Below are 10580 nucleotides of genomic sequence, written 5' to 3' on the forward strand. Positions count from 1 at the left end.
ATTTCAGAGCAGTCAGCACAATCAGAATTTAATCCAATTCGGGCTTCCAAGCAGAACAGTTGAGACCCAAGGTCTACAGTCGATACAGAATACAGAATCCCTATATATATATGCAGCATCCGAGTAATCAACCTACCTATATGCCAGAGGTGCCCTTTCAGCCACTGTGGGGTCAGGAGGCGCCACCGCCGCCGCCGCCCATAGTTCCCTATCAAGATCTCATTGCAGGCTTCCCCTGCTCCGATTTATGTAAGTTACTCCATTGCTCAATCTTTAATTTAAGTATATTTATATTTATTTCTGTTTTACCATTTCTTCATAAATAGCACTCTGGCAAAGATCTCAGGTGACTCCACTCGTCAATCAGCGTCCAACAACCAATGGCCGCTCCCACGGCTCCACCTCCTCCAGTTTAAAGAAAACGCGCCGCCGCGTGGCTTCCATGAGTCAGAGACGGGCTGCGAATATTCGTGAACGCCGTCGCATGTTCAACCTGAACGAAGCCTTTGATAAGTTACGACCAAAGGTGCCCACCTTTGCCTATGAGAAACGACTCTCTCGCATTGAGACCCTGCGCCTGGCCATCACCTACATTGGCTTCATGGCGGAGTTGCTGAACGGCACACCCTCCAATAGCCACAAAACCCGCTCGGACATGTACGGCGGTATGAACGGACATCATCAGTCAGGAGATATGCCTCCAATTCCTCCGATGCATTCCCATCACTTGCATCCTTTGGCCTATCAGCATGACTTTGCCACGCCTTACAATCACAGCTAGACGTGGACTATCGTGCTGAGTGGAAGGAGTATATCAATATTGTAACGTGTTCTTTGTTGTCATGCATGTGTATAGACTCAAAATTAAATATATGTATATTTGTGATGTATAAATTGGGGTTGCTGTGTGTGAAGGACTCCACCCCACAATATGTATTTACTTTCGAACTGCTGACAAATAATTAAGTTGGAGCAATCTAAGCACAATCTTATCAGTGATAAGCTAAAGTTTCAGACGATTGAACTGCTAAATTGTTGTTAATTGAGAAACGCATAGATTAATTTGTAACAGTACTCAATGGAAAGTGAAACGACAATGTTCACACCGGAATTCGCCAGCGATCCGCCCGACTGGTTAGACTCGCCGCACTTGCAGCAAATTATAAAGAATGAATTTAAAACATTTCAGAAAATAGAAAGCGTTCGCCTGAGTACTATACCATATGGGCAGCGTGTGCAAATCGGAATTAGGTTAGCAGGTGAGCATGCACAGAGCTAAGTGCTCAATAATCAATACAAGATACGATAACACTTACGATAACACCATCGAATAGACAACTCAACTCGCTCTGTGAACTATCAGCTTAAAGCGCCGAAATTAAGGGATCTAAAGCTTCCACGCTTCCAGCTTGAGGCTCACATGCACGAGGTGGTGCTACCAGCTCTTGAGAGACTCTTTAACGATGTTCAGAAAAAAATAAGTTTCACACCTAGGAGCTACGTGAGTAAGAGCAGTCTGTATTTAGATTACCTTCCGGCCACGGGCTATTGCTTTGTCACCAAATTGAATGGTCTAGACCAATTGGCAATGGAGGTGATCCTATCAAAGTTAGCTGCTTATCATGCAGCTTCAGCGTGCTATTTACAATTGAAGCCAGATCAATTAAATGAGTTTTTTACAAGTAAAGAGCTAGATCAAGCCTTAAGAGCAAAAAGGAGCTGGATACAGCAGCAATTTCATGAGAGTCTTAGGGCTAACGACCTGAAGCATTATGAAGATAAGGTGGTACGTATTGGAAACATCTGCTGAGTGAATCGATTAGATAACAGTTGGTATATTCGCTAACAGAAATCCTATCAAAGGACTTTAGCTAGTCGCGTCGAAGCACCTGATTCGAAGAAATCCTTCACTGTCATTTTGAATGGCGCTTGTTGCTCGAACAACTTACTTGGCCAATTTGATGCGTTTGGACAGCTTCGGGATGTGGTTTTCAATGATTTTGGTAGTGCTAATATTGGACCTGCTGTACACGATCTGCTGCAACTGCTGCTAACAGCGCCAGCAGCAAAAGCTGAAAGATTCGATGGATTTTTAAGATTCTATGTAGACAAGCTAGCGGAAATTTTGAAATTGTTAAATTTTAAGGGAAAGATTCCTTCCTTAACGGACATACAACTGGATATACTTAACTATGGACATTGGGGTAAGCAATTTGATAATTGAACACATTTTCGAAGATGTCTTTTCAACAAAAATAACATTTTCAATAGCATTTGAGACTGTCACAGAAACTCTGCCCATTGTGCTGGGTGAATTGGAATGTGAAGAAAATGCGGAGATCTGCAAGTTACCAACATATTCGAAAGAAATCAAGACGCTGTTGCCCTGGCTGGAAAATCGCGGTTACTTTGAGGTTGCATAGCAAATTAAATTGATTACCAACTAGGACACATTACGTAAAAACCCGAACAGCAACAACCACCTGATAATCCACCTAAGAGCCACTCTTCCAACTACATATTTGAGTTCTGATTTGCGTGCGAACTGTTGCAGCTGCTGTATGTGGCACATGTTGATGCCACATTGAAGTCACATTAGATGAAAGACAGAGAGACCCAACAACGATTATACAATAGCAGAAAGCTGGACAGAATAAACAAAGCGTGAAATTATTGTTAATAAATTAATGTGTGAGGGCTGCAACACAAGGGCAACTTTTGGAACTACCCTCGTGTGGCGAAAACAAGTGTAAGAGTCAACTAGCGAGTTCGTGCACAGCCATAATACCCTGTGATAGCTCAGCTAGCAGACAGTTATGTGGTAAAGAAAATGTTATATTATTTTTAGCAACACAAGGACAACATATACATATATTAATATAATATATTATTATTATATATACTATATTAATATATTATAAGTATATAGTTGTATAATTATTATTCTATTACTTACATGTATTAATATTATCTACATATATAATAAATGGCAATATAATTTTTATCTTAATTTTAGCTATTCCCCGATTCTTTGTTCATTGCCCTATCTATACAGAGTATTTTCTAGTCTAACATGGTGTCATCTTTAAGATATCGATGGTATTCTGCCTAAATACCATGGAATTTTTGCGTTCAACGCCCATTTCTAACAGATTAACTCCCCCTTTTTGTGTCTTTTTCTGTATCGCCACTGAGCAAATTAATTTTGAGCGCATAAATACAGAGGGGTAAACAATCTGTTAGACATAACTGGAACCACCTGAGGGTTGTTTGACTGCAACTGTATCATATACGCTGCGACCCTAATTTGATCTTGTTTTTGTAGCATCGGTAGCTGGCAATATGTTTTGATGAATTCGTGACACTTCATGCCGCATTAGCATGGTCACCCCACTCCCTATCCCTGCCATGAGGGTTGCGGACTGACTTTGCCTTTATGAAGTGTGCTCACGTGTCTGTGATTAGCGTCTTATGTCAAAGTCATGTTATATTTAGAGTGAGCTCTTCAAATCCCACACACTTGACCACCTGCTGTGTGTGAGAAGCTCGAGCTAAACAAAATTTTTACTTTAAATTCCCAAATATTTAATCATATCATCTTTTCCATATGAGAGGATATTTATGCCACGCGGTGCTTAATTTATATTACCCATAGAAAATTAATATTTCCCATAGGAATCAGATTAATTATTGAACAAGTCTATGAACATTTTCTAACAAGAATTGGCGTAATCCGCACAAATCCAACCCTTGGATCCATTGTGCGCATGTCAAATTAATGTGACACAATAATTGAATTTTGTTAGCATTTTCAGCGAAATTTTCCCAAAAATCGAACCTTTCTAAGTATATTAGAGCATAAACCAATATATATTTGACGGCATGATAAATGAACCCAACAATTGTGCCATAAAGATTAATATATTTCAACCAAGTATTATCACAAAAAAAAAAAAAAAAAATTCTCCAGTAATAAAATAATTTTGCAATGTGGAATATGCCTTCAATTAAATAAGAGTTTAGGTCACTCTTATTTAATTGAAGGCATATTAAAATTAAGGCATATAAAATTGTTAAAAAATGTTCAAAATGAAAATAAAATGTCAAATAACTCTGCTTCTAGATTTTAAGCGAAATGAACAATAGGTGCAAGATAAGAAATACAGAAAGTACGTGTATTCTCTTAATTACCTATATCTAAGGCCAAAAGAAAACGAAAACTTTTGCAAATAAACGGGTTTCTTAGCCCTCCCCAACTGGAACTGGATTGCTTAATCATTTTTCTTGTAGATGGCCTATATTCATAAATCTTTCGTACCGAGGTAATATTATTAAAAGTGTATAGAAATTCTATATAAGACACGTAAATCTAGTATAATTTTGAGAATCTAGCTCTGATAAGGAATATATGTATATGTATATTTTATGGTGTCTGCCACCACTCCTTCTGCGCGTTATATACATTTAATGGGTTTTTCGTAATTTCCCATTTACAATGGATTCCGCGTATAAAATATATAAATATACATATATACTGCTAAAAAATTGGTACACTTAGCCAAAATTGATCAACTTTGTAGTACAAATATTAATAATAATATATTACAAATTGAATTACCTAAAGCATTTAATTATAATTAATTCGTCAATGGTTGGAGCTAGAGTTTGGTCACTCAAATTCTAGTTCTGGTATAATTTGCTATTCCTGTAAAAATTTAAAATTAATACCTTAAATCAATATAGGATATATAGCATAGGGTTATACATCTAAACTGGTATTTTATGGCGCCAAGTAATTTTGACACAATTGTAGGCAATGTGGGAATGGAATTAATATCCCTACGCAGAGTTCGTGATATCTCCTAGTCGGGTACATCGGTCAAGGATCACAGTTTTTTAATTGTCATTAAGGAGTTTGTTGAATAGTAGGCTCCAAAACCAAACGAAAACAATGTCAGTAAAGTAATAAATATATGTATGCAAAAAGTACAGACACAGAAAGAAATATGGTTTACAATATAAACTAAAGTGAGGCTAATTAGATAAATATGGCTGTCAATTGCCAGAGTAAAGAGCAGTCCTGGAAGCAGATCTGGTTGTAAGTATTTATTTTGAAAATCAATCCAATACATAATATATTTCTTGCAATTAAAATTATTTATGAAAAAACAAAAATATAAATAATATATAATAAAGTCCGGTTTTCACGCTGTCTTAAACATAAATGTTCAAATGCGTTTCTACACTTGCAGCTGCACAAATTTTTGTATTTAAGTTCATGTGGAATCATGAAATCATGGAATCATGGAATCATAGATCACAAGAGTTCGAAGTAAGCACAGAATAAGAAAAGAAATCTTTGTTTTTCGATATCCAGCTCTGTGGGAACACACAATTAAACGAAATCGAACGATGTGAACATTGCAATCTGCCACTGACATTACGATAACATCTAAGATGGGCCCATTTCAGGAAATATGTTTGAAAATAGGGGAAAGTCAAAATTTCAATATTACAACATGTAATTATTACTAGATGTAAAACAAAACTTATAAACATAAAGAGAAACTGATAAATACCAGAGTTCCATTTCTTTTCGAGACCAATACTAGCATAGGAAGGATTCGAATATTTACTACTAATTTAAACATTTATTTACAGTTAATGGAGAAGGTTTTCAACGAGTTTTTTAATTTTATATATTTAGTTTTATAAAACAAACTTTTACTTTGGGCTTATTTTTATACCCTGAACCCATTTTCAATGGGAAATCAGGGTATAATGGTTTTGTTGAAATGTATGTAACAGGGAGAAGGAGGCGTGGCAGACCCCACAAAGTATATATATTCTTGATCAGGGTGACGAGCTGAGTTGATTTGGCCCTGTCCGTCTGTCTGTCCGTCTGTCCGTCTGTCCGTCTGTCCGTATGTATGAACGCGTCGATTTCAGAAGATATAAGTGCTAGAGACTTCAAATTTTTTTTAAAATGTCCGTAATTACAGCGCGCATATCAAGTTTATCATTAAAAATCGATAACTCATCTCGATCTTTTTTTATCGATAAAAAACCTTATCGAAACCCAGTTATAAAATTATATCTTCTACACCTTTATAGCTAGAGTCTCCAAATTTGTAATGTATGCTTATATGCAATTTATACAATTTCGGTTTTTGTTAAAATTTACCCCCCACCTCTAAATTCACCCCCTCACCCTCACTTTTGTAAAAAGCGTATTTCAAATACTAGAGACTTGTGCTTTGGCAATTATATGCATATTCATGTTATAATCATAATCTAAAAGTTTCATGAAGATCGTACGTCCATAAAAAAAGTTATTAAACAATTAAGTTCTCATAGTAAGCGCACACTGCAGCCCATGCGTGTTTATGCGTGGTTGCTTGTATGTGTATGTGTGTGTGTATGTGTGTGTGTGTATGCGTTTGTGTCTGTATGCGTGTGTGTGTGTATGTGTGTCTGTATGCGTGTGTGTGTATGTATACCTGTGTGTGCGTACGTGCGTGTGTGTGTGTGTGTGTGTTTCTTGTGTAAGCTGAAAGTCGCGAAAAAGTATTGAAATATCTATTGCTCCAAGGCACTATGGGGAATTTTACCGTTTTTCGGGTATTTAGTCATTTTTGCGAAGTATGAAAATTTATAATTTTTTTATGTTAACATCTTAATAAAACTCCAAACCCTTGCAAGGGTTCAGGGGATCTCGTAGTCGAGCAGTCTCGACTAGAGCTTTCTTACTTGTTAACTATGAGCTTTAAAACCTCATAATGACTAATGTTGGCAATGATATTTAAAAAGAAAAAAGAGCTAAATCCTACCGAGTAATTTATCAATTCATACCACCCATCGGCCTCTATAGTGTCAAAGTGATTACAACATTTTACAGCCTGTGCAGATTTTCGTAAAGTCAACAACCAACTGGACAAACTTCTGGGGCTGATCCACGTGAACTTTGTGATGAGCATTCAAATACTCAACATGCAGTTTGGGAAAGAATTTCTTCATTATTTTGACATTCGTTGGCGTTACAAATTTAGTCTTTCGGCCCGCAATTAGCAGTGTTTCACCCTGGTATGGCGGCAGTCCCTTTAAGGACTGCTCGTATCTGATCATTAATTGACTCCACCCGTCGAAGATGGCCTTCGCGTTAACACTCCAGGCGAAGCAGCCATTGTCATCCTTCTGCAAATTCGCAACAATCAACGTCAGATCAGTTTCGTTTTTAATCAGTTTCCTGAGCTCAGGCATTATGAATGTGCGACCCTCTTGCAGGGAAAGATCTTTTGGTATTTTGGGCAGCACATCCACCATCAATTTGAAGAGCCTGGCTGCATTGATGACTTCCGGAGGCAGCGGTCCTGGAGTTATGTCCACCACGATGATACGTTCCACGAGATCTGGTCTGGTCAGGGCCAGCGTCATCAGCGCCCGCCCGCCCATGCCATGACCCAAGGCAACAATCCGCTTCAACATTCTATCCTCTATCAAGGCTGCCACATCCGCAGCCATGTCGGCGGGCGTATGGCTCTCGCAATGAGGACTCTCGCCATGATTACGAGCATCCGCGACTATGAGCCAGCGCGAGCCCTGTTTCATCATGTGCCGAGCCGAGCGACGCCAATTGGATCCCGAGAGGTTCAGTCCATGTAACACCAATATAGGCGGGGAGTTCATTTGACTGTGAGGCATCTGATAGGTCGTTGAGTTCATTTTTACGGTATTGCAGGTGCGTTTGGAGTGAACCATTAGAATAGGCAGACGTAACATGCCAACGGATAATTTTGAAATCTGACTGATAGACTGAAGCAATATAAAAAGAAGATATGACTGAACGGTTCTCTTAATCTCTTCCTGATTACTTTTCATGTTACGCAATAGATGAACGTAATGCAAATGTTTAATTAATTTGCATTATTATAATTGAATTAAACTCGAAAATTTTAAATCCACTGGTGTGTATTTACATTAGAATATTCATTACTTGGACGTGGAATCTTTTTAATCTTGACCAGCTGTTTGTTAATAAATAGGACTTTAAGAAATTGAATTTGAATCATTTAAACGAGTCCTGAATTGAGAAATTATAAAAAAAAAAAAATTATAAGCTATAAATATGCATTTACGGTAACCAATCCAAACTAGTATACAAGATTTAGCGCCATCTATGTTTCATTATTAATTAAAGCGAATACACAAACCATCAACATATTGTGCCATAATTTATGAAATCGTATTGCAAAAATATATTTAGTGGAAGAAAAAAACAATAATTTATACAATCTCTTATTTATTATTTATTTTCTACATCAGCCTTATATCTGAAAGCTTGCATTACGAAAATATCTGCAAAATATGAACATTTCTAATGTTTTTACAAATATTTTGGTACTTTTCTAAATGAAAATAGCTAGTTATATTTTTAGATTTTATCTATTGTACTTTTCAATAATATAACATATCTTTTCCGTATATCCTATAAAGTCGCTTAGCACAGTTCTCAACCCCAATTCACTGATAGCCAATCAGAACGCCTCAAACTGTTGCCCATTCAAAATGGCCGCTTCAACTGCGCGTCGCAGATGCCGCACCCCACAAGGGTTGGCAGAAATCCAGTAAGTCCAACTACGGTGAGCTGATTTCAGAGCAGTCAGCACAATCAGAATTTAATCCAATTCGGGCTTCCAAGCAGAACGAAGTTGAGACCCAAGGTCTACAGTCGATACAGAGTACAGAATCCCTATATATATATGCAGCATCCGAGTGACCAACCTACCTATATGCCAGAGGTGCCCTTTCAGCCACTGTGGGGTCAGGAGGCGCCACCGCCGCCGCCGCCCATAGTTCCCTATCAAGATCTCATTGCAGGCTTCCCCTGCTCCGATTTATGTAAGTTACTCCATTGCTCAATCTTTAATTTAAGTATATTTATATTTATTTCTGTTTTACCATTTCTTCACAAATAGCACTCTGGCAAAGATCTCAGGTGACTCCACTCGTCAATCAGCGTCCAACAACCAATGGCCGCTCGCACGGTTCCACCTCCTCCAGTTCGAAGAAAACACGACGCCGCGTAGCTTCCATGGCCCAGAGGCGGGCTGCGAATATTCGTGAACGCCGTCGCATGTTCAACCTAAACGAAGCCTTTGACAAGTTGCGACGGAAAGTGCCCACATTTGCCTACGAGAAACGGCTGTCACGCATTGAAACCCTGCGGCTGGCCATCACCTACATTGGCTTCATGGCGGAGTTGTTGAGCGGCACACCCTCTAATAGCCACAAAACCCGCTCGGACATGTACGGGGGTATGAATGGACATCATCATTCAGGGAGTGTGCCACCAGGTCCTCCAATGCATCCACATCATTTGCATCCGGCGGCCTATCAGCGTGACTTTGCCTCGCCTTACAATCACAGCTTGACGTAGGATGAAATCTAAAGACGAGTATAACAATATTATATAAAGTTCTCTGTTACCATGCCATGTGTATAGACTTAAGTTAATATATATAAATGTGATAGATGTGCAAATTTTGGATTGTGTTTGTGATTAAGTTCATTATTTATAGTGATATGAGTTAATATATATTTGTGAGCGAAATCGTAATTTATTTACCGAACAGCTATTTCTTTTCATTCGATTTATGTATGAAAGGTGTATATATTTTTATTATGAGCTTCACATTCTTCAAGCCATGAACAAATTCAAAACCCAAGAAATATTTTCTTTTCAATAGGCTACAAAACTTATTAAAATTCGGCTCAAATTTAAATTACTAATGAACTATGAATTCAGTGACAAGGGTCTTAAAGTGAAAGACAAAAATATTCCAAATATTCAAATACTCCCGACCAAAGTTTACTATTTGTTTCAAGCGTTTCCATAAATCCAACTCGACTCAACTAAATGGAGGATTAAAGGGAATGAATAAATAAGGCATTTTAGGTATGTAAAAAATATAAAGCAATCGCAAGTCAAAATCAAATCGACAGGTGAATATTTACTTCTCGATAATCTAACAATAAATCAAAAGAAATAAATCAAAACATTTCCTAACTAAATAAACATTCAAATGATTTTACCTAACTATGAAAACTGGTAACCTGAGAAAATATAAATTAATAATAAAACAAAAATAACAAAATTATTTACTTATTTATTTTTATTTTATTTTGCTGTATTTTCTTTTAACAATTGTTTTAACAATCATATAAAGCTTATGTTACAAATTTATTTTTAACAGAGGCTAACAGCTATGGCTTTTCAACAATGTTGTTTATAATTTTGGTAGTAAGAGACTTTTCTTAATAACAAATGTATATTACAAATAAAATTTGTTAGAATTTCAGCTATTTTATAATTAATATTAAAAGCTTCTTTTGAATAATTGTGTTAGAGCACATTTTCCCCATTTTGAGTATTGGCGTGAATACGAGTAATTTTTATTTAAAATTAATCTTCAATAAACAAGAAGCTTTTGTCCATTGTGCAGACTGATTTTAATTGTGATATCGATGGGTCGTTCAGATTATAGCAAATTAAATTGATTACTTGTACAACTTGTACGGAT

General features: G+C 37.1%; 3 protein-coding genes and 1 long non-coding RNA gene across 4 annotated transcripts; 3 read left to right on the top strand and 1 right to left on the bottom strand.

Annotated features, from left to right (window-relative positions):
• LOC6572517 (protein Fer3) lies at window positions 1–894 on the top strand. Its single transcript, XM_001998588.4, has 2 exons — window positions 1–249; window positions 327–894. Exons 1-2 carry the CDS (start codon window positions 111–113, stop codon window positions 779–781), a joined length of 594 nt encoding a protein of 197 aa, XP_001998624.2. The 5' UTR covers window positions 1–110; the 3' UTR covers window positions 782–894.
• Window positions 895–4754: 3860 nt separating this feature from the next.
• LOC26527784 lies at window positions 4755–5576 on the top strand. Its single transcript, XR_001449530.3, has 2 exons — window positions 4755–5098; window positions 5253–5576. It is a non-coding gene; the product is annotated as an uncharacterized LOC26527784 (long non-coding RNA).
• A 1244-nt stretch (window positions 5577–6820) lies between these two features.
• On the bottom strand, window positions 6821–7841 carry LOC6572515 (protein ABHD11). Its single transcript, XM_001998586.4, has one exon. The coding sequence runs from the start codon at window positions 7777–7779 to the stop codon at window positions 6883–6885; it is 897 nt and encodes a 298-aa protein (XP_001998622.1). The 5' UTR covers window positions 7780–7841; the 3' UTR covers window positions 6821–6882.
• Window positions 7842–8650: 809 nt separating this feature from the next.
• On the top strand, window positions 8651–9570 carry LOC6572514 (protein Fer3). Its single transcript, XM_032727915.2, has 2 exons — window positions 8651–8898; window positions 8976–9570. The coding sequence occupies exons 1-2, from the start codon at window positions 8760–8762 to the stop codon at window positions 9434–9436; spliced, it is 600 nt and encodes a 199-aa protein (XP_032583806.1). The 5' UTR covers window positions 8651–8759; the 3' UTR covers window positions 9437–9570.
• The last annotated feature ends 1010 nt before the right edge of the window (window positions 9571–10580 follow it).

This window comes from Drosophila mojavensis, unplaced genomic scaffold, assembly GCF_018153725.1.
Source record: "Drosophila mojavensis isolate 15081-1352.22 unplaced genomic scaffold, ASM1815372v1 contig_19, whole genome shotgun sequence".
In the NCBI taxonomy this organism is placed as follows: domain Eukaryota; kingdom Metazoa; phylum Arthropoda; class Insecta; order Diptera; family Drosophilidae; genus Drosophila; species Drosophila mojavensis.